At 35.5% G+C, this 25,595-nt stretch overlaps 1 protein-coding gene across 1 annotated transcript; it reads left to right on the top strand.

The window, feature by feature from the left end:
• On the top strand, nt 1-25,422 carry tspan12 (tetraspanin 12). The gene is made up of 8 exons (XM_056455903.1): nt 1-465; nt 1,250-1,381; nt 2,527-2,609; nt 6,048-6,183; nt 14,575-14,640; nt 18,649-18,756; nt 20,125-20,268; nt 24,647-25,422. Exons 2-8 carry the CDS (start codon nt 1,316-1,318, stop codon nt 24,947-24,949), a joined length of 906 nt encoding a protein of 301 aa, XP_056311878.1. The 5' UTR covers nt 1-465; nt 1,250-1,315; the 3' UTR covers nt 24,950-25,422.
• The last annotated feature ends 173 nt before the right edge of the window (nt 25,423-25,595 follow it).

The raw sequence follows: 25,595 nt of genomic DNA on the forward strand, positions 1-25,595 counted from the left end.
GACACTCGCGCGTTTACAGTGAAAGTCTCCTACATGAACAAGTTAAACACTAAACTAGTGGAAAGGCGAGGTGTTAATATCTGGCCCGCAGTGAAGTAACTAACGCCTGGAATGAGAGTGACAGTGAATGTATCTCCGTGAACACGCCCGACTGCAACGCGCGGCTCTGACAGGAATATAAATATGATTTTACATTACTGTCGCAACTAAGTTTGAGGAGTTTCCTACAACTTCATGCTGGACACTCTGCGCTCTATCATTTTTCCTTGTTGGATACTCCAGGGACTAAAAACTACCATGATAGATACGGATTAATTTGATAACCTTTCAAGAGGAGAAAAATACAACCTGTTACTCTGTTTAAAATCACATGCTGCTTTGGAAATCTCCCACGGACATTTAGCTGCAACATCACATCAAGACTTTATGGATGCGCACTGAACGCGCACAAGGACTTATGACAAGGTATTCCTTAAAATCTCCTTAAAACGCATTAAATCAGTCTAAGATGATTTGCAAGTCTTAAATACACTCTAGAAATATCCTTGACAGGGTTTTAACAGGTTAACAGTTTTTCTTTTCAATTGAATTGCAGTATGGGACATTGATTTCAGCTCTTTTCTCATGACTTGATGTTAAAAAATTAACTGTGCAGTTTAATAAAGTGACAATTATTGATTTTTTAGTGGTTTAAAACAATGTATATAATAAATTACATAGACAATTGAGAATAGTCCGTTAAATAGGAAGTAGGCCTACATGCATATTACTAGGTTGTTCTATGATAATTAACAACACCCACCCATGCATCGCTTTATTGAAATTGTCAACAAAAGTCACTTTTTTAAAACTTTTTAAACACCAAAAAGTTGTTTAAGGAAAATTCAAGGTCTCATAATGCAATTCAAAATCAAAAATGAATAAACAAACAAATAAATAAAAACGCAAATCCTTTAATTTGGGGATTTTTTTCACAGTAAATTGGTTTATATGGTCTCTCACTCTATCCAAGTAAATCTAGATGCTGTTGGGTATTTATATGATGATGTCCCAAGCTGACCAGCTGGTAGTAGGCCTATATAAGATGACCTAAGAGCGTCACCTGGTATGATCAAATTGGTATTTAGGCTTGTTAAGCGTAAACTAAGAATCAATCAACCACCTTAGGCTGATTTCTGCATCATCTTAAGTAAGTTTTATTTTGACCGTGAAACATTTTAAAATGCGTTATTCTGACTGTTTTCCTTAGTGGTTATGGTGCCGTGGTGGCAGAAGTTAAAATGAGGTCTTTTGGCGAGCAGTTGGTGCGCTCAGAATGGCCCGGGAGGATTCGGTGAAATGTCTGCGCTGTCTGCTCTACGCGCTCAACTTTCTCTTCTGGGTAAGACGAGTCCAAGTCGAGCAGGTGGCCGGGCGAGCGCTCACGTTACATGGCACGATGCTGCTGCGCTCCTAGCTCTCCAAGACGCGCAACAGCCACTCACTTTCCAACAAACGCGCAATCTGTGTTCCCTCCCGCCCCATCCTATGTTATCTTTATGTAGGGGACAGCCTGAATCCAAGTTATGCTCGCATGCATGGCACAACGGCTCACATTCTGCCGCGGCCGCTATTTTTAGGGAATTAAATGTGATAAGAGCCAGGGTGTGTTTTTAGATCAAGAATGTCTGCGTAGGGCAAACTAAACCCATGCCACTAATATTGCTGCATGTCGGGCATAACACAGTACCTAAATAAGTTTCCAAGTCTACAGTGTACACAAACACGGATACAAGTAGGTTAATGCTCACTTATTTCATACATACGCAGAGGCTCCACAAACAAAACACAGTTAAAATGCGGGGCTTTTACCACATTGTGTTGGATGCAAAGGATGCTAAACTGTCTCTCACCTATTACCTGGTGAAAAGTAAGTTTCTTTACAGTGAAATAAACAAATAAAGCTGTAACAGGATACGTTTAGAGAAAAACACTGTTAAATGTATATTTTCAGCAATAAAAAAAACAATCAAACCCAAATTATCTTACAATTTATAGCTAATTGACATCCACAGAAATCCGCTGTGACAGGTCATTTTAAAAATATATATTATGTTTTATATATTTATTTATATATTTATTTATTTTAATTAAACTATATTTATAATTATTATACATTTTTAAAATATTTTTTTCTTTAAAAATGTATGTAAAATAAATATATATTTAAATATGCAAATATAATTGACAATAAATAAATACATGTAAAAATATGCATTTTAATTGTTCAGATAATAAAAAATGTAATAAACACATATTTTTTAGACAAATTGTACTAAAATACAAACATTTTAAATAAATACATATTTATATTCATTAAGAAATGTAATAAATAATAAATACATTACATTTTTTAAATACCAAAGTATTTGCAAAACGTTTAAAAAGAAGATTCCTTGCTTTAAAAAGTGTGTTTATACACCACTAAAAAAGTATATTGATGTTTAGTTGTGGCTTAAGCACCACATTTCTTGTCTTTTGTTCCAGCTTATGGCCCTTTGTGTGCTAGGAGTGTCTGCTTGCCTCAGGGATCAGCTGAACAATGTGCTCACCTTAACCGCCGACACCAGGTGAGTGTGAGTGCATGGACAGGTGTGAGCCATATACACCTTTCAATCAGAGCAGGGGTCCATGTAAAGCTCCAATTAACTGTTTTCCCACTTTTCAGCCAGTTTGGATCAAATTGCCTCAAGCTTATAAAGTAATTACAAGCATGAAAAAGGTGTTCAGTTCTGGAGGAAAAAAAAGAAATCAGATAAATGCATTAAGTTGCCAGTAGAGAGTTGAGAACCATTTATTTGCGTATAGTTTTGTCCAAATCCTCTCAAGCATTAATGGGAAACTCAGCAAAACTGGTGGCAAAATCCCAAAAGTACCAATAATATCCTGGAGGCGAGTTATATCTAATTAGTGTTGACAAAAGCAATTTATAAACCAAGGTGTGCATTATAATTTAGTCGTTACTGAGCCCTATGTGCCCTGCATCATGACATCTGTGGGAATCAACTGAGAGAAAATTGCATTCAAACCTGATTGTACACAAGAAATATGTTCTCCAGGGTTGCGCTGCAGTAACATGTTGAGTCAGCAATCCTCAGATGGCTAAAACTCATGTCTGCAGAAAGAAATGTATAGGATATTAACACAAGAAGAACATTTCAGAGCTTCAATTAGATGTTTAACTTAAAAGTAGAAATAGTACAAGTTAAGCTCAATCAACAACACTTTTCACATAATTTATTATATGTATATCTATATACAGTTGTAGTCAGAATAATTAGCCCCCCTTTGAATTTTTTTTGTCTTTTTTAAAATATTTCCCAAATTATGTTTATCAGAGCAAGGAAATGTTCACAGTATGTCTGATAATATTTTGTCTTCTGGAGAAAGTCTTATTTGTTTTATTTCGGCTAGAATAAAAGCAGTTTTTAAGTTTTTTAAAAACCATTTTAAGGTCAAAATCATTAGCTTTTAGCTATATTTTTTGATAGTCTACAGAACAAACCATCGTTATACAATAACTTGCCTAATTACCCTAACCTGCCTAGTTAACCTAATTAACCTAGTTAAGCCTTTAAATGTCACTTTAAGCTGTATAGAAGTGTCTTGAAAAATATCTAGTAAATATTATTTACTATCATCATGGCAGAGATAAAATAAATCAGTTATTGGAAATGAGTTTATACTAGTTTATACTAAACGATTATATTTAGAAATGGGTTGAAAAAATCTTCACTTTGTAAAGCAGAAATTTAGGAAAAATAAAAACAGGTAGGCTAATAATTCAGGGGGGTAATAATTCTGACTTGAACTGTTAATAAAGACCACCTAAAAATCCTCAGTTTGCCTGGATGTACTGGATTTACTAGGAATGTGTTTAAGTGAAGCGTTAATATTTGTTTTATTCTATAAATGTTTAATAAAAGCAGATTTTTAATAGCAGAATTTGTGCAGAAATACTACATTACCCATGATGCAGTGCAAATAAATTCCACATAGGAAACAAGTCAAATCATACCAAAGATCTTTAGCTCTGTCCTCTATCTATTGTTTTACATCTCTAGAAAATATGTTTTTTTTTATTTCTCCTTATTTCTTTTATTTGATTGGTAACACTTTATTTTGACGGTCTATTTGAGTATTAGTAGACTGTCTGCTTAATATCTGTTGATACTGCTCCTTCAACTGACATTTAACTGACTATAATACACTTTGCAAGTACATGTCATCTTACACTAACTCTAACCCCAACCTAACAGTCTACTTATAATCTAATGAGAATTAGTCGGCATGTGGATGTAATGTAACTTAAACTCAACAAACGGACCATCAAAATAAAGTGTGACCAAATAGTTTTGTTCCTTTGTCTTTTTGCCTATTATTTATATACTAGTCTGCTTCAAATCAAAGTTTGTGCTAGTTTGAAACAAAATAATGTATGAGAAATAATATATAGAAATAACCAGGTTGGAGGAAAGTCCTTACCCCAGGTGAAGGAGTTCAAGTATCTTGGGGTTTTGTTCATGAGTGAGGGAAGGATGGAACGTGAGTTTGATCTGTGCAGCGGAAGAAGTTGTGGTAAAGTAGGAGCTTAACCGAAAGGCAAAGCTCTTGATTTACCGGTCAATCTACGTTCCTTCTCTCACCTATGGTCATGAGCTTTGGGTCATGATCGAAAGGACAAGATCTCGGATACAAGTGGCCGAAATGAGTTTCCTTCGAAGGGTGGTAGGGCGCACTCTTATGGATAGGGTGAGGAGCTCTGTCACCCGGGAGGATCTCGGAGTAGAGCTGCTGCTCCTCCACATCGAGAGAAGTCAGCTGAGGTGGCACGGGCATCTGTTTGGGATGCCTCCTGGACGCCTACCTAGGGAGGTGTTCCAGGCATGTCCCACCGGGAGGAGGCCTCGGGGAAGACCCAGGACATGCTGGAGGGACTATGTCTCTTGGCTGGCCTGGGAACACCTCGGGATCCCCCCAGAGAGCTGAAGGAAGAGTCTGGGGAGAGGGAAGTCTGGGGTTCTCTCCTAAGACTGCTGCCCCCTGGAAAAGCAGATGAAAATAAATGAATGAATGAATATAGAAGTAACAGAAAAAGCACAGCTTTTTTACTACTGTAATTCACTTCAATATGACTTCAAACTATTTAAAATGTCAATAAAAGTCTTTTTTTTCCAAACTTCTCAATGTGAAAAGTTGCTAAAGGAAAGATTATGGTAATCCCGAAGCATAAATAAACATGAATCACAAAATACTGAAAACTAATTTAAAGATATTTAAAAAAAACATTGAAAAAAAAAAATTCATTGTAGTTTTCAATTTTAAAGCACAAACATCATATTTAAAATTTAAAACTACAATAAATATCATTTTTTACAAATTTTTACAAACACAAAGAAAAAGAAAAGACCAAAAAAATAAATAAATAATAAGAAATATAACATAAATAATAAATAAAATAAAATAAAACTCAGTTAAATTCAGTTTTTGCAGATAACCATAGCATCACATATAAATAAGAATGGTTAAATAAGCACTTTACACACTAAAGCATAAAAAAGCACAGAAATAAAGCAGATACAATCTTTTTACCTCACTAAAGCACAGTTCTTTTTAACAGTGCATATTTTTATATATATAAAAAAAGTAGCGACAACCAAAAGTTACAAAATTGTGATATTCAACAACACAACACCAGAAAAATACTCTGATTTCACTTAACATCCACCAAACTCAAGAATATTCCAATTCAAACCGCATCTTTCCCCCATAGAGAAAACGATGTTGCATCTCAGAAGAGTGCAGCCAAACAGAAGTAGAGACAGGAAGAGCGCAAGAGTTTAGCATTCCTACAGAGTATAATCACAGTTTATTTGCAACTGGTGTATTATTCAAATATGCTGCCCTGTGAGAAGAGAAAGAAGCATGTGAGCAGGATGGATGGATAAATAAACAAAAAAGCCTGCCAAAAAAAAGTCTCTTCCTTTCTCTCTCCCTCTCTTTCTCAGACTGGAGGAGGCAGCCGTTCGCACATACTCCCCCGTGGTCCATCCTGTCGTCATCGCCGTGTGCTGTTTTCTAATCATCGTGGCCATGGTGGGTTACTGCGGCACGCTCAAGTGCAATCTGCTCCTACTGTCTTGGGTAAGAAAAACAACAACAAATCAAAACCCAAAAGATGAGCACAGCAGGAACATTGTGTTGGCGTGGAATGTGTGTGGTTTTTGTGAAACAAGAATATTTTTAAGTTTAGCTGGTAATGACGTTGCTGACCCCAACCACCCTCCAACCAGATTCAAACAAGTCCTGCTTTATTTACCCCATGCATCCACATCTGTGCCTTTATTTTATACACTAGAGGGGGGTAGAGAGAGATATCACATCCTTAAAGGCCATTTTAAAGGGATAGTTCACCAAAAAAAAAAAATCAGTTTACTCATTTGCAACTGGTAGGGAACCTTTATAAGTTTCTTTCTTCTGTTAAACACAAAAGGAGATATTTTGAAGAAAACCTGTAACCATTGAATTTCATAGTGGGAAAAAAATACTATAAAAGTCAATAGTAACAGATTTCCAGCATTCTTCAAAATATCTTCTTTTGTGTTTGGCTGAAAAAAAGAAGCTCTGTAAGGTTTGAAACAAGTAAAAGGAGATTAAAGAATTTTTTATATATATATATATATTTTTAATTCTGTTCAATCATTGTGACCTATTTTGCCAGTATATCAAGTTAATTTGTTTTATTTAACAGTATTATATTATATTATATGATATTATATGATATTATATTTCCGAACAAGAAGTTGTGAAACACACATAAAGTCAGCAAATGTGCAGTTTCTCTGGTCAGTATCCTGAATTTGAAGACAGTATTACATTATAAATTTAGCATAATGCGTTATGATGATGTAATAAAGGCAATGCAAGCTAAAAATAATAAGAAAAAAAGTCATGGTAAGCAATAATATCATAGCATAACATCTACACTGTAAAAAAAGTTGACTCAGCTTAAAATTTTAAGTGTCCCATACACCAGAGATCTAGCCCATGCTGATCGCTGGAGAACTACAAATCTGCTGGTATATGGACTACAAGCTCTAGTCATGCAACACACACACCTGCCTCAAGTCTTCATTGATTACACTCCCACAGCTGATGCTGCTCATGGACTGATTACACCACACATATATATGTGTGGTGTAATCATATATACGGCTCACTTTGAGAATCATTGCTGAGTCTTGTTATACTGAACTGTGAACATTACGACGCGTTTTCCTTGCTTTCTGTGTTTGAACCTTGATTTGTTTTGTTTGTTTTACGTTGTCTGCTGCCAGCTTTTCGACCATCTGCCTGTTTAGTGACCATGCATCTGGATTGCCTGTATACATCTGTTTGCTCATGTGCTGACTGTTGCTTGCCTGACCATTCTCTGCATAATAAACCTTGCGTTTGGATTCGCACTCCCTTTGTCTAGCGTCACATCACGTTACACATGTAATATTAATTAAATATTATTTATTGATTTTTGTTTTGAGCACATGTAGTCTTCTGTAATGTGAAGTGACTCTGACAAGGGAGTGCGGATCAATGGAGACTTGGAGCAGGTGTGTGTATGTGTTGCATGACTGGATCTTGTAGTCCATATACCAGCAGATTTGTAGTTCTCTAGCGATCTGCATGGGCCAGATCGCTGGTGACTGTGATGTAGTTTTGCTGTAGTTTTGCTTTATTTTGTAGCTCTCTGCTGCTCAAAGTTAATGTCGCTCACATATTTGAGCACAGAAAGTCTCTTCATACTACAACAAGGCATTATCTTTGTTATATTAGATGTCATGTGTACCCGAGTCTTGCTGTGCTTATCGTCAAAATGTGTGTGTTGGATGATAATAACCCTCTCAGACACTTGTAGCAACTCGCTGCGTAGGTTATAAAGGCCATAAAGCTCTTGCGTCTCTGAGACAAAGAGTTGGACAGCAGTAATTTGACAGCATCACTCAACATGATGGACTGTCAAGCAGGGCCAAACACAGGGCACGTAGTTAAACCCATTGTGAGTGATTTTGTGTGTTTAGACGGATGCGTTAGTGACACTGTGATTTCTGAGACGGCAAGACCTTGACAGGCTGTTAGCACCGATGATATAAATGATTTGGAGAGGAAGGAAAACTCACCCTCTATCTGACCTCGTGGAATTAAACAGTCAGTCTAAAAATGAAAATGATTCTGTCATCCATACATCACCTTTTTTGTCTTTCCAAACTCAACTGATGTGGAAAAAGACAGGAGTTATTTAACAAATGAGCCATGCTGCAACTAAAGTTTCATTTATGCTGATTTAATGTAATGGAATTGTTTTATTTATAATATACAGTGGGTACAGAAATTATTTATACCCTCTTTAATTTTTAACTCTTTGTAATATTGCAGTCATTTTTGCTAAAATCATTTAAGATAATTTTTTACTCTTTAATATATTGACAGAAAAATTGACATTTTTGCAGATTTATTAAAAAAGAAAAACTAAAATATCACATGTCCTAAGTATTCAGACCCTTTGCTGTGACAGTGTGTGTGTGTGTGTGTGTGTGTGTGTGTGTATTTTTATAGTATTTAAAATTTTATAATATATTTAAGAGTCTAATGCTAATATGCTGTGTACACACATTATTATTATTATTATTATTATTATTATTATTATTGAAGTATTTTAATTGCTAAAATGACTTGTACTTTGTATTTATTATGTAATATTATTTATATGCCAATATTCCATTTGGCATATGTTATATGATCACAATATGTATAGTTATGTATTAATTATATTTAAAGTAATTTACTTTATATTTAAAGGTGCAGAATTTAAGTTGTTGACTCTTATAAAGCAAAAAAACAACAACAAAAACAACATAAAACATAATATGTTTGCAGATATTTAAGAAACATGCTAAGTGAACATTCTTGTTTATCTGAAAAGCAATACTGAAGTAAGATATTCTGCTTTGAAGATGTGCGTTACATGCTGGAACGCCGTCTTTGTTTTGGTCTCTTTAACCTTTTATAATATTATAAAAGAATATGTAAATATATTATACAGATTTTTAGATATACTGTTACAATTTGTATTTAATTATCATTTCATAAATACTTTATTAATATTTTACTAACATATATTATATGTCATTGATGTATACACTGTATATATACAATATACAGTATACTACAAATAATTATATTTTGTTTAATATATATGAAAATGTAGCATTCTTTTTACGTTTGTTGATTTTTATTGTAATGTGTATTCAAATTAAATATTTTAATGTGTATTTTATATTAGTGTATTAAAACATTTGTTAATATATTGCTTGACATTTATAAACATTACATAAAATAATATAGTTAATTATATAGTTAAGTTCTACTTCATTATTATTAAATATTAGTACACATTTGTAAAAATCTAGCAATGTTTTATTAGCTTTTTTTAATGAAAAAGTCAACATAGGTAGAGAGAATGATGTTTTAGGGCTCTCGGTTCCAGGGCGTTGTGCCCGTCTGCTGACCCAGACTGAGACAGAGCAGTTTTCTGGGTCTCTTTGGCCCATCCGTGCCCCTCCTGCTCCTCTATTCATCTCCTCAGGAGCTTTTCTCCTCTCCTCTCTGACCCGCGGGCTTCAGTTACACCAGAGGCCGAGAGACTAACAATATTATCTGGCTGATATACAATAGGTAAACCAATCCAGACATAAAGAGAGGAGAAGAGCTTGAGTTACGCAGTCGCTCTATTCACCAGACGCTGCGACCTGGCCGGACACACACACACACACACACCGTTTGTCCTGTCAGAGCTATGAAAAGGAGGAGGCAGTTCAGAGATTATGATAGTATAGAGAGTCATGTTTATATTGAACATAGATTCAAAATTGCCTGCAAAACGTCAAGTTTGAGCTTTAACCAAAGTGAATGCTGAATTTTAATGTTTATTTGAATTTCTGAAAAAAGGCAAAACAAAGAGATAAGCTTTATTCTGAAACAAACATTCAATTCATTCGATTGTACCCATTTATTTGCTTTATTTATATTTAAGCACATTTTGAAAGTTGATTTTGTACCAGACTAGGCATGTTTACTGTTTCTTTGAGTTGGTATAGTGCAGGGGTTCTCAATCTCGGTCCTGGAGGTCCAGTGTCCTGCAGATTTTAGCTCCAACCTCAATCATACACACCTGGGCTAGCTAATCAAGCTCTTACTAGACTTTCTAGAAACACCCTTACAGGTGTATTGAAGCAAGTTGGATCTATAATCTGCAGGACACCGGACCTCCAGGAAAGAGTTTGAGAAACCCTGGTTTAATGCTGTGGGCTTCTTTTGATAAATAATATAATATTACGATCTAATTAATCAGAATACTGGATTTCATTCATTCATTTTCCCTTTGGCTTAGTCTCTATTTCAGAAGTTGCCACAGCGGAACAAACCGCCAACTATTCCGGCATATGCAGCGGATGCACTTCCAGCCGCAACCCAGTACTCGGAAAGAATCCAGGAATTCTTTTCAAAAATTAGGAAGAGTGCGCTACATATACAAGTGTAGCATACACTGTAAAAAGCAATTATTACTTTAATAAAAGAAGTGAATGAACCCGTGCTTTAAAAGTAACTGGTTGATTTTATTTCACCTGTTGTAACTTGGAACTGTTTAGTTGACAATTAAATTTGTATAAGTATGCACATGATTCATTTAATTAATAATTTGAAGGTAACAGGTTTACTCACTTTAAAAAAGAAAGTAAACTAATCACTTTAAAAGTAACAGGTTTACTCACATTTTAAAAATTAAGTCAACTTATCACTTTTTACAGTGTATGTATTTTTTCTGTAATAATTTTATTGTCTACCAGATGACAATAACTACTTTTTTTTTAAATACCTATTTTAAATATAGCCAATAAATATGGTTTAACTGTTTAAAACTATTATATGTATTATATGTAATTTTACTGTACATTTAAAATAGATAAGAAGACACCCTTTTTGGACCCACCACCAGCCAGAACTGTTGATACAAGGCAGAATGGATCCATGCTTCTATGTTGTTGACGCCAAATTCTGACCCAACCATTCAAATGTTGCAGCGGAAATAGAGACTCATCAGACCAGGCAATGTTTTTCCAATCTTCTATTGTCCAATTTTGGTGAGCCTGTGCGAATTGTAGCCTCAGTTTCCTGTTCTTAGCTGACAGGAGTGGCAACCGGTGTGGTTTTCTGCTGCTGTAGCCCATCTGCTTCAAGGTTTGACATGTTGTGCATTCAGAGATGCTCTTCTGCATACCTCGGTTGAAGCGAGTGGTTATTTGAGTTACTGTTGCCTTTCTATCAGCCATTTTCAGACCTCTGGCATCAACAAGGCATTTGCGCCCAAAGAACTGCCACTCACTGGATATTTTCTCTTTTTCGGACCAGTCTCTGTAAACCCTAGAGATGGTTGTGCGTGAAACTCCCAGTAGATCAGCAGTTTCTCAAATACTCAGACCAGCCCGTCTGGCACCAACAACCATGCCACATTCAAAGTCACTTAAATCACCTTTCTTGCCCATTCTGATGCTCTGTTTGAACTGCAGCAGACTGTATATTCTATTCCCCTACCCCAACCCTCACAAGAAAGATTTTCTGCAAATTCTGCATTTTTTACATTGACAAAATACTTAATTCTCAGTCATTTATGAGCCGTTATCTTGATGAGCCAAACACACAGACACAAACAAACACATTGTATTCAAACATTGAATATCGTCCTTACTTAAAAACAGAAAACCACATCTTTTCTCAATAGTTTGCATGACTTCATGGTATCACTCAGAACAATTTGTTCAGCTCTCCAACTGTAATTCTCCCTAAAAGCAGCGGTTTAATGACATTACCAGTAGCCATCTGTCAAAACAAATCTGAGACGACTTAATCATCAACTCTGAATGCATCACACTCTCGTTCTGTTTGCATGACTAAGTGAAAAAAGGGGGGTGTAAATTGTTCCGGTGAAAAGGAAATCCATCCATTTTCGCCATGTCCTGTTTTCTGTAACAGCACTTGCCAAAAAAAGTGTGAGTGTGAAAGAGGAAGAGTAAAACTATCAACAAATCAATAAACCGAGAGGTCGCTGAGAGAATGTAACCTCTGAGTGTGTGTGTGTGTTTGCAGATGAGCTAGTTTTTGGGGAACTTCCAGAGGTTACAAGTTCACCCTGGACATTTATGAGTGTGAAGAGAAAAAGGTTGTCATTTTGTGTGTGTGTATGTGTGTGGAAGCATCTGACAGAACAAATGGACTGAAATGCTAACACCGGCCACAAATATTTAGCGTCTCCCAAAAAAAGAAGCTGTCTGCTCTGAAAGCGGCTGCTTAACACCGTCATTCATCTTGATAATCTGTGTGTCCAACAGAGGAGAACTGTGTACATGTTAAAGAGATGTTGAGACAGTGTGTGCTTGTTTTCAGAAAGGGGGTAGATAAGATGGATGTGTTAGTTGGAAAGGACCCTAAAGACAAAATCTGTGCTTGTTTGTATACAAAAAAGAACAACATGAAACCAAAGAAACATATTTTTGGAACATTCTATTGGGCGACACGGTGGCTCAGTGGTTAGCACTGTCGCCTCACAGCAAGAAGGTTGCTGATTCGAGTCCCGACTGGGTCAGTTGGCGTTTCTGTATGGAGTTTGCATGTTCTCCTCATGTTCGCGTGGGTTTCTTCCTGGTGCTCCGGTTTTTCCCCACAGTCCAAAGACATGCGCTATAGGTGAATTGAATAGACTAAATTAGCCGTAGTGTATGTGTGTGAATGAGTGTATATGGATGTTTAAATCTTAAATGTTGTCATAGTAACCCACCCATATAAATTGTTAATATTAATTACAATTAGGCAAATAAAATTGGTAATATTATATTAAATATTACATCATTGAATGACAAATAATCTACATTTAGATTAGCAGTTTTCTGTGTGAATGTGCTATTATGTTTAATAAATTTTTCAGTGTTACATGACTCTTCAGAAAACATTCTAATGATCAGTTATTATTGGTGTTCAATCAATCAGTGTAAGGTTTTCAGGTCCTACTTTATATTGAGTCTGCTTAACTACTATGTATTTACATTAAAATATAAATACAATGTACTTAATGTGTTTATAATGGATGGCGAACATTTCTGGTGAGATATGGGTAGGGTTGGGAACAGGTTTGGTGGTATGGGTAGGTTTAAGGATGAGTTAAATGTGTAAGGGATGGTCAACAGTGTCAGTAGAAATGTAATTGCTGCAATTAATAGATATAATTACATGCAGGTATTAAATCAAGCATAAGTACAATGATAAAGCATGTATTTACATGATAAATACATTGTAATGAATTATTAGTTTCAGTCTAAGTACATAGTAGTTAAGGACACTTAATATAAAGTGGGACCATTTTTATTATCAGTTTTGTTCTACTTTATATTGTTGTGGAAATATGAATTATTATTTGATACTTTGATTTGAAATAATAATTTGTTTGAAATAAAATCTTTAACAATTATAAACTTTATTTACTGTTACATTGATCAAATGTTATTAAAAAATAAAGATTTTTTTGCTTTAAAATGTTGCTGCTTTCTAATTTTTACATTTTTTTACAAAAAGTAAAGCAGAACAACTGGTTATCACTGATGATAACAATAAGATTTTTTTCCTTGTGAATCAAATCAGCATTTAAAATCGTTTCTAAAAGATCATGTGACATTAATTGAGAAATGATGATGAGAAATAATTTTAGAAAAATATTCACTTATTTGAAGGTGTTATTAAAATACATATACAGTTGAAGTCCTCCTGAATTATTAGCCCCTGTATAATTTTTCTGTACACAAAAGTTTTAATAATTAATTTCTAATAACTGATTTCTATTCAGCTTAAAATGACATTTAAGAGATTAACTAGGTTTATTAGGTTAATTAGGCAAGTTAGGGTAATTAGGCAAGTAATTGTATAACGATGGTTTGTTCTGTAGACAATGCTTAAGGGGGCTAATAATATTGACCTTAAAATGGTTTTAAAAAATTAAAAACTGTTTTTATTCTAGCTGAAATAAAATAAATAAGACTTTTTCTAGAAGAAAAAATATTATCAGAAAATACTGTGAAAACGTCCTTGACTTCAACTGTTTGTTTTCCAACTATTGACAAAAGTTCATCAATTATAATTCATGTTTCACTTATTAAAGTTTGAGCAACTCGCTTGCCGGTATAATAAGACATTTAGACATTTGCATTTTTCATATAGAATATAATAATAATTAGCAAATAAAAAAAGACTAGTATTTTATTCTAAACACAGCCTGTCATGATTACTCTCTCTAGACGACCTGAGAGACAATCCAGAATCCAGATCCCAGAATATAATAACACACTGTCTGATCATCAACACCTTCCTATCTGCCCTATTGTTTCACACTATATTTATAACCACTAATTTTCTCTCTCTCCCTTTCTATGTGTGCAGTATTTTGGCAGTCTGATGGTGATATTCTGTGTGGAGCTGGCCAGTGGAGTGTGGACATACGACGAGGTGCGTGAAGCTATGTATAAACAGGAATGCCTGCTCTCTTCTCTCTCTCTCACGTCAAACAAAATGGCCGCCGGAATGAGGATCCAGTTTCAGAGCCGTCTGCTTACGGTCTAATCTTGTCAACTATTATGACTTGGCTTCAGCAGATTTCCTTTTGGAGCACGTTAATATGCAGGATGTTTATGTGTATGTGTGGAGACCTATATGTATGTAGGCTTATTACGGTGTTTTGTTGATTTATCCTATACCTCCCATTCAAAAACAGGTAGTACATTTTGATGATATATGCCATCTATCAGATCGATTTTTTTTGGAGGTTGTACTGTCACCCTAATCCATAAACCTTACCTCAGAACCATTCAAATAGTGTTGGTCAAGTGTCGGTATAGCATAATCTGATGGGTTGGATGAAATGTCAGGACACCTTATCAAATAGTTGCGATTAATTGCTGAAGCTTTTATCACGATTGTATTATTATTATTTCCTTTATTTCAGACTCTTAGTCCATATTTAAAAGCATAAAAAATCGCAAAATACAATAAAGAAAATGTAAATAAAAATACTATATGATAACACGTAATACGGTCTTATCACGATATTGGCCTTAGCTGCAAAAACGATTACTTTAACAGGTATAATAATAATTAAAATACCTATTGTATTGCTTTATTTTATATTCACATTCAGAGTAAACAACTGTTTCAAATGTTTTAAATCGCAAAAGGTTTATAAAGTCTTAAAGTAAACATTAATTAATCAACCGACAGAAAAATGCAGATTACAGTTACTATGTTAATATTAGTTTAAAAAATACAACAGAATTTTATTAGCCATAATCTCTATTATTAAAATGATTACGACTATGATTTTAACATGTTATTAGGCATTAAAGGTGCAGTATAGTTTGACACCCAGTGGTTGAACTAGGTATTGCACTCCTGGATCAAAACACACACAAGCGCAGGTTGCCAGATTATCGTGAGCGTGCCAGACTATCAAGCCGATTTGGGCTGATTTGAACCGTTTTCTATCTAAAAGCAATGGCACGTACACGTTTTTTTTTTTTGGCTTCTATTTCTTGCAGCCGAACAACAGGACAAACTGACAATGATCACCCCAGGAACACCTCATGTGGCTCATTCAGTGTTAAATGCTAATAATGTGAGTTTGACTGCCTTTTTACGTGACATTTATTACCACACTACTGAAAGCATCAGCAGATAGTTCACCTCAGATCTTGAAAATAAAATAAACGGTTTGAAATTGAACTTTAGAACTGTGACTCAGTACAAGTCAACACAAATTAGTCATTCAGCATATACATATAATAATGTAAAAGAGCTTTAATATGGATTCATTAGATTGTAAATCTTAACATTTCATTGAAGTGCAGTGAGTGCACTATTCTATGCTTCTGAATGGCTATATATTAATTACTGTCGTGTTTTGTCTAATGCAAACAGCCAAATTGCTTATCAATTGCTTACCAAATTGCAAATCTCATCAGGTAACGTGTTGTTAGGACACGGGGTTACAATGTAACCTGCTCACCTAATGTTTACATTTGTAATATTTATATTATTTGCTAATTAATAACCACCTCATGTAGAACTCTGAATCTGCATCTCATTTCATCTCCTTGCTACTGTCCACCGGAGGTCACATTTCAGTCACGGACACAAGCTTTGAGAACCTTCCTGACTGAATGAATTAAATATGCGGTTTCCCCCAAAGGCTACCCGGGATGCTGAAATATAATTGGCTAAACTGGTATTGGGTGGGTTATAGCAACCAAAACAAAGACAGACATTCCTGCATGTAACACACATTTTCTTTCTGAGTTAAATTAATTAATTAATTAAATTAACGAACTCAACTTTGTGAGTTAAATCAACTAACTCTGTAGTTAAATGAACTAATGTTAACTATTGGAGGCTTATCACATAGTAGCACTAAACTAATCACAGAGATATCAATATTCCAGCATGTAGTAGGCCAGATTAATTACATTACAAACATTACATTGCCACTCTAAAAGTTTAAATAATAAATAATTATTCATAGTATTTCGCAGTGCCCACAATGTCCATATTGCGTGTGTTCATTATCACGACATATTGAATTATTGATATATGTCTACATGTATGTAAACGCTCTAGTTGGCTGTGGAAGCAAGATTAGCATCAGGCTTTACAGAAACCTGTGCTGGATGTGAAAGATTGGATCAGAAAGGGGGAAAGAGACTGCAGGCAGCATCTGCTTGTCTTAGCCCAGGGATAGGAGAGATAAGATGCACCTCCAGGGGAAGATATCACACACACCTGGCTTTAATCTGCTTGCTCTCACTCCGACATGCACAGCTTCTGCTTCCACACACGAGCTCTTATCACTGACCCCAAAAGCCCTTTGTTGGGTTGGATGGTGCTATTGTGCTGTTGTGGCCTAATGTGACTCCTGTGTGTGGATTGTGGGTGGGCAATGAGCCTGTTTACAGCGCTGCACCTGGTCTGGTTACATGTTAGCGGTTTGATCAACAAAACAGTGCATCCAGTCCAACTGTCCCTGGCTTGAAATCAACACAATATCCTATTTGCAAATATGAAAGAGCATTTATATGTGACATGTGAGTTATTTCAGAGTAAAAAATGTATTATTGAAGGAAAAAATATAAGAAATAATTTCATGAATCCAAATTTCATTGGGTCCATCTATCTACCTACCTACCTACCTACCTACCTACCTACCCAACTACCTACCTACCTGTCTGTCTGTCTGTCTGTCTGTCTGTCTGTCTATTTTTCGATCCATCCATCTGTCTGTCTGTCTGTCTGTCTGTCTGTGTGTCTGCCTGCCAGTCTGTCTGTCTATTTTTCCATCCATCCATCCATCCATCCATCCCTCCCTCCCTCCCTCCCTCCATCGATCCAAACATCCATCCATCCATCCATCCATCCATCCATCCATCCATCCATCCATCCATCCATCTATCTATCTATCTATCTATCTATCTATCTATCTATCTATCTATCTATCTATCTATCTATCTATCTATCTATCTATCTATCAATGGGTCCATCTATCATTCTATCTATCGTTTTGCCAAACATTCTGTCATACTGTCATCTATCTATCTATCAATCAATCATGGGTCCATCCATCCATCCATCCATCCATCCATCCATCCATCCATCCATCCATCCATCCCTCCCTCCCTCCCTCGATCCAAACATCCATCCATCCATCCATCCATCCATCCATCCATCTATCAATCTATCTATCTATCAATGGGTCTATCTATCAATGGGTCCATCTATCATTCTATCTATCGTTTTGCCAAACATTCTGTCATACTGTCATCTATCTATCTATCAATCAATCAATCAATGGGTCCATCTGTCTATTTTTCCATCCATCCATCCATCCATCCATCCATCCATCCATACATCCATCCATCCATAGTTCTATCATTCTAGCAATCATTCTGTCTATCTGTATGTGTATCCATACATTCATCCATCCATCTAAAGCAAGTTGTTTGTCATAATTTGTAGAATAAAATGCAATCATACATTAAAATCCTCTAAATACAGTTCTGCTGCCAAACACTGACACACCTCGCCCCTGGGCATCATGGGTACTTATCATATGGCCATCACGATGGTTTCTGAGGTGTAAAAAACAGAAAAAGTCTCATGGGGGCTGGAGTATGAAATGCCAATTAGTATACAAACAACACATGGGCACACTTGTGAATAAGGCATTTCATAAGTAGCCAATAAAATGGTCATAAGAGAGACTAAAATTGGCTTTGTGGGCGTGCGGATGGTCCTTTAAACTGCATTGGAAATAACATTGCGCTATGGAAAATGTAATTAATAAACGGCTGGGGAATTGATTTTATGTGCTTACTAAATCACAAGGGGACAGTTTCAGGGCTTTTCAAAAATTGTGGAATGATTTCTTCATGAATATTTCTCAATAACTCCTACCTCTATCTCTCTCTTCAGCCTATGGTACAGAGGTCTGATATGATAAGTCTAAAGTCACGCATGCCTCATTTCGGCCTGCAGCGTTACCAGTGGCTCACACACGCCTGGAATGCTTTACAAACAGAGGTGAGAGGGCAAAATCACCAGGATGGCACCTTGTAACACACCTAAACACACACAAAGCAACTACTTGATAGTCTTTAGTAATTAGTGGCAGTGGCGAAAAGTGAAAGCTGCGGTCGGTCAGACCATTTTTATGATCCTGGAGAACAAAACCATTCATAAATGTACATTTTTAAACACTGACATTTATACATCATCTGAAAGCCGAATAAATAAGTGTCACATTGATGTATGGTTTGTTAGGATAGAATAATATACAGCTATCGACATCTGAGAAATCTAAATATTAAGAAAACTGCCATTTAAGTTAGCAATGTACGTTTACCAATCAAAATTTTAGTTTTGATATATTTACAGTAGGAAATAGGTGCACTCTCAGAAATAAAGGTACAAGAGCTGTCACTGGGGCAGTACCTTTTTAAAAGATACATATTCTACCCAAATAGCCCACAGTGGTACCTAAAAGGTGCACATTAGTACCCAATTGTACCTAAAAAGTACCTTTGAGGTACCATTATGGACTCTTCTGGTACAAATAAGTACCTTTTGAAAAGGTACTGCCCCAGTGACAGCTCCTGTACCTTTATTTCTGAAAGTGTGAGAGGCTTTCATGGAACTTGATCTTAATATTCTAATGATATTTGGTATAAAAAAGATCATTTTGACACATTCACTGTATTTTTGGCTATTGCCAAAAGGAAACATGTGCAACATAAGACTGATTTTGTGGTCCATGGTCACATTTGATGTGTTATATGCATATGATGTTTAATATACAGTTGTGTGACTGGCATATTGGAGGTCCCACTTTATATTAGGGTCCCACTTTATATTAAGTGGCCTTAACTAATACTTACATTGTCATTAATAATTCATTACAATGTACTTATTGTGTAAATACATGCTTTATCATTGTACTTTTGCTCGATTAAATACCTGCATGTAATTACACCTGTAATTACATTTATAATTACACTGTTGACCGTATTACAACTTAACCCACCATAAACCTATCATACCGCTAAGCCTGTCCCTAACCTTACCTGTATCCCACCACAATATCCCCAGAAATGTTCTGCAATACATTATGAACATATTAAGTACATTATATTTCTATTTTTATGTAATATAAAGTGGGACCAAAAATTATAATATAATATCATCAGTTTCATTCACATTTTGAATACTGATATCAATCTGAATGGAAAAAAAATTATAACATTTTTAAATCTGAATCTAAACACAACTGAAATCATCTATCAAAGGTTTACATGAAGTAAAATTAATAATTCAACCTAAAAATAGTATGAATAAGCTTAAAAAATAATCACTGTACATTGTATAAAGTATGCTTTCGTACCTTTCTTACAGCTGAAGTGTTGTGGAGTGATCTACTTCACTGATTGGCTGGAAATGACAGAGATGGAGTGGCCACCTGACTCCTGCTGCTCCAATCAGTATCCAGGCTGTGCTCGCCAGGCCCACTATAATGACCTCAGTGACCTTTACCAGGAGGTGAGCTGATCGCTGATGCTGTAACCCAAAATCCTCTCATGTTATTCTTCCAGGCTAGATGAAGATGATTTTGTCATTTCATATTATTTATCTAGTTACTTTGATAGAGCAATGAGGCTGTTTTTATAAGTTTATATAATCTCTCATAAAAAAAAAATAAAAATGCTAATAAGCCAATGATTATGTGTCCTGGCAGATCACTTCAGTTTATGTCAACATAGGCTCATTCTGAATACGTAGCCCTATATACATTTCTGGAGATCGCAAATTATGTAGCCAGAAGTACGTTTGGCAGCATTTCATCTTTAAAAGTTAATTTACTTACCTCAGTCTAAGATATAGATCATTTTATTTCTTCAGTAGAATATTAAAGATGACTTTTTACCTGAATCTATGCATTTTGAGGATTCATTTAATAAGCAAATGTTACATTTTTGGGTTAAACACCTCTTTAAAATATACCATCTGCAATTAATAAAAAGACTCACATGAGAAGTCTTCGTGCTAGTAGTCCAGTGGTATCTCATGTCAATACAAAAGCCAGAAATGTTATTAAGAATGCAAAATCAGGTCTAATTTAGATAGATTTATAAATTTGCTAAACAATTATGGTGGACTGGTCAGTGAGAAACTTATTTCAGTAATATGGAAATAAAATAAAGTCCTATTAAAGGGATAGTTAACCCAAAAATTCAAATTATGTCATCATTTACTTGCCATTGACTTGGTTTGAGATTTTTTGTTCAATTGAACTCAAAAGAACGTGTATTAAAGAATGTTGGAAACCGGTAACCATTGATTTACATAGTATTTGTTTTCCCTACTATAAATGTCAATAATTACAGGTTTCCAATTTGATAATTAATAGCAATTCAATTTGATATCAATTTTGAATTGACTGACAGGCCTAATTAAGACATGACTTTGCAGCTGACTTTGTGAAAACGAGGCGAGACAGCGGAGAGCTTCGCTTACCTGCTGAGTGTGTGTTTAATCACACTGTATTGGCAGAGAGTGTTATGAGCGACTCCAGCAGTGCAATTAAAGTCAGTCACGTAGCTCAGAGACCCACCTGTGTGTCTAGAAGAAAACACACACAGACTAGGACAAACACAACACAGTGTCTCATCCAGACCACTGAGCTTTTAAAGCACTGTCTGTGACACGGCGTGAAAAAGCTTTGAGCTTTGGAATGTTTATAGATTGTAGACTTGTGTAATTTTTAATCATTACAAACAAAAAGATATAGAGTGTCAAGTTGAGCAATGGATGGGTGGATGGATGGATGAAATGACAGAATGATGAACTATTGCTAGAATGAAAGAGAGCGATAGAATGTTAGAACAAAAGAATGACTGATAGATAGATGGATGGATGGATGAATGGATGGATGGACCAAACAATATATAGAACACACTAGATTGATTGATAGAATGACAGTATGACAGAATGATTAATAGAACGAAAGAAAGAATGATAGAACGATAGACAGAATGATAGACAATAGAACAATAGAATACAATAGATTGATAGATAGAAAAATAGAGCACTAGAATGATTGATAGAATGAAAGTTTGACAGAATGATGAACAAAAAAGAATGATTGCTAGAACAATAGATAGAATGATAGAACGATAAAGCAATAGAATAGAAAGATGGACAGACAGACACATGAAAAAATTTATTGAACATTTGAACGATTGACAGAATGACAGAATGAGATAGAATAGATAGAACGATAGAAAAATATGCAGAACAATAGCTGCATGGATGGATGGATGGATGGATGGATGGATGGATGGATGGATGGATGGATGAATGCATGGATGGATGGATGGATGGATGGATGGATAGACAGACAGACGGAACAATAGATGGAACATTAGAATGATTGATAGAATGACAGTATGACAGAATTATTGCTAGAACGATAGATAGATAGATAGATAGATAGATAGATAGATAGATAGATAGATAGATAGATAGATAGATAGATAGATAGATAGATAGATAGATAGATAGATAGATAGATAGATAGATAGATAGATAGATAGATAGATAGATAGATAGATAGATAGATAGATAGATAAAACTATGATTGATAGAATGGCAACTTGACAGAACGATTGATAGAACAATAGATAGAATCATAGAACGATAGAGCAATAGAATGATAGAAAGATGGACAAATAGATAGAACATTTGAACGATTGACAGAATGACAGTATGGCAGAATGATTGCTAGAACAAAAGATAGGATCATAGAACGATTGATAGAATGATAGACAGATGGATGGACGTAAGGGTGGGTTGCTTGTGGATGGATAGATGGGTGGATGGGTGCGAGGGTTGGTGGGGGGATTGGAATATATGGAACAATAAATAAATACAGTATGACAGAAAGTTTTCTGGATAATAGATAGAATGATAGAACTATAGTCTGACGGACAGACACACACAGACACACACACACACACACACATCTGGCCTCTCAGCACTGAATCAGGGGCTAATGTTTTTGTGCAGTACAGTAAACATTGTAAACAGTGTGTTTGTGCTAAAGCAGCAGCAGCACAGCTCAGTCATTCAGCAGAGTGAAAGCAGGTCTTTGTTGCTCTGATCATTAGAGGGAGAGTCAGTGAAGGACTGAGGGTGTGGAGGCCGATCCTCGCCCACTTCCTGTCTCTCTGTCATTGTCTGTCTCTCTCTGAGTAGATGACAAAGAAATCATTTCTGGCATTCTCAGGCCACAGTATAAATCCCTCAATAACAGGAAACAGTTTACCTGCCCTTCCACAATTCAACGTGGGAAATATCCCAACCACACAAGCACACACGCGAGCGGATGAACACAACGCATTGCTCGCATATTAACCCGGCAGCTGTGCGGAAGTGTGGGGTTTTTTTCTGCTGAAATGCTTTCTCATATCTCAGTTTAATATGAAGAGACAACTACAGTGAGACGTTAGAAGCCTGAAATTTCCTGATTTGAATCTGAAATATTTGATTGAGACTGCAATGGGGAAATGGACAGTAGCACACTTCATTTAATCCATTGGGAATCAGTTAGATGGTGAAAGGTTTGCATTATACAGACTACTAATGCAGCTGATGCTGATTTGCTATATTAGTGGCACTATCAAACTCTATCAAAACTAGCAACTCCTGATTCTAGGATTAAAGTAGTTTAAAGTAAGATTGTCAAGTTAGAGCTTCATTAAACATTAAAAAGTATTTTGAATAAAAACGTATATGCTATTAAAAAGAAGTCTCTGCCAACGAAATGTCATCAATTCACAATACTGGATGGCAAAATGATGGAAAGAGAGAGATAGATAGACAACAAACAAAAATGTAATAGAAATAATAAAACACTTCATGTTAAAAGTAAAAAGGTAACACTTTCTGTGATGCCTGTAAGTTTAATGCTTCATAGAGACATTCTTAACGCATTATAATACACATGTGATGCTTTATTTACAACCTCATAACATGTTGTAAAGTCTAATAAATAATCATAACAGTTAAAAGAATATAAAGGTGTACTTAAATGCACAAATAATGCATACATAACTATTTATACTGCATATGTAAATAGAATGTCAAGAGATTAATCTTAAGAAAGCTGACGATATGAAATTATGGGATGTATAATTGATTATTTAAATTCACTTATGTAACTTATTACCTTAAGTGGGTATGATTATGTTCGGTATTATTACTGCCGTTACAATTATTCATTCTTCTTCTTTCATTCTTCATAGATGATATAGCAAATTGTAACATTGTTGATGAGGCATTATGCATGCATTATATCACAATTAGAATCAGATTGTAATATATGAAATATACAGGCTTCATAGAAAGTGTTGCAAAAATAATTTTACACATACAGTATTAGAGTTTAAATGCAAAAATTTTAAAGTGCCATATGAATTTTTCTTCTAAAATGAGAATTTTCTTAGTCTCCTACATTTTTGTGTTCAATTATTTCACTTTAAAGGGGGCGAAAGTAGCCTATTCTTTGCTATATAAGTTAAATTACTGAGCCTACACACAGAAACTGTGGAAAAAAAATTAAGGAGAAAACTTCACATAGCACTTGGAGGCTTTTGCACCTGAACTCTTCATATTTACAGTGCCATAAGAGTTTAGATTAAACCCTAATTCAAAGTGAACCTGATCCAGCCAATAAATTCATTCTGGCTATTTTGAAATCCACAAGGTGTATACATTGTAGCAGTCTTGGAACTAAACTCAACAGGACTGCAGCCCTCCAGGAACTGAGTGTGAGACCTCTGCAATAAGTGGAGTGAATAGGCTTGACTTCACAATTTCATGATTAGATAACTTCAAATCCTACATTTGTTTTCAACAGGGCTGCGGTCCCAAGATCTACAGTTTTATCCGGGGCACCAAGCAATTACAGGTCTTGAGGTTTTTGGGCGTTTCAATCGGAGTGGCCCAGATATTAGCCATGACTCTGACAGTAACTCTCCTATGGGCGCTGTATTATGACCACAAACCACGCGAGCCGGCATCAGCGGATGCTTTAATCCACACACACAGTCCCACAGAAGACCCCCTGAAGCCCAGCCACTCACACCCAAGAGCGTCCGAGGCCTGGGCAAACACACCCGCCAATGGACATACCCAATTCGAGATGGAGCAACTTTCCTAGCAGTAACCGCATGGCAGTGGAGGGAGTAAAAATAATACTCATGCCCTATATTGACACTAAACAGAACGGACCGCAGTGAAACTGGATCATAGTAGTTTCTGGGTTCTTGGATGACAAGATTTTTGTAGTGAGTGGATGGAAAACTCTATATATCTGTGGATAAAATCAGTTTCGTGGACATTATGTGGAAAGATGAAGAGGATTTACTGGGTTCTTCCAAAATAAAGTCACTGGCTTGGTCTCTGTAGAGTTGAGTTCTCCAGAGGGAAGTTTCTGGAATTCATTTTTTATTATTATTCTTCCTCTCAACAGGATGGAACTTTTCCACCACGTATATTGACCTAGTTACTAACCACTAAGCTAACTGGGTGCTCACTTTGTTACTGTATTTTTCTGTGTGAGACAAGAATTGGTAGACTCTTGGCCTTTAAAGCCAAAAAAAAAAATAAAAAATCTAAAGAGACCTCTCTAAATGCTCAGTTACTATGGATTTATGATTTTTAGTTATACGTTTAAATACAAGATAATATATATATATATATATATATATATATATATATATATATATATATATATATATATATATATATATATATATATACACACACATACAGTTGAAAACAGAATTATTAACCCTCTTATAACT

This window comes from Danio aesculapii, chromosome 4 (genome assembly GCF_903798145.1).
Source record: "Danio aesculapii chromosome 4, fDanAes4.1, whole genome shotgun sequence".
Lineage (NCBI taxonomy): Eukaryota > Metazoa > Chordata > Actinopteri > Cypriniformes > Danionidae > Danio > Danio aesculapii.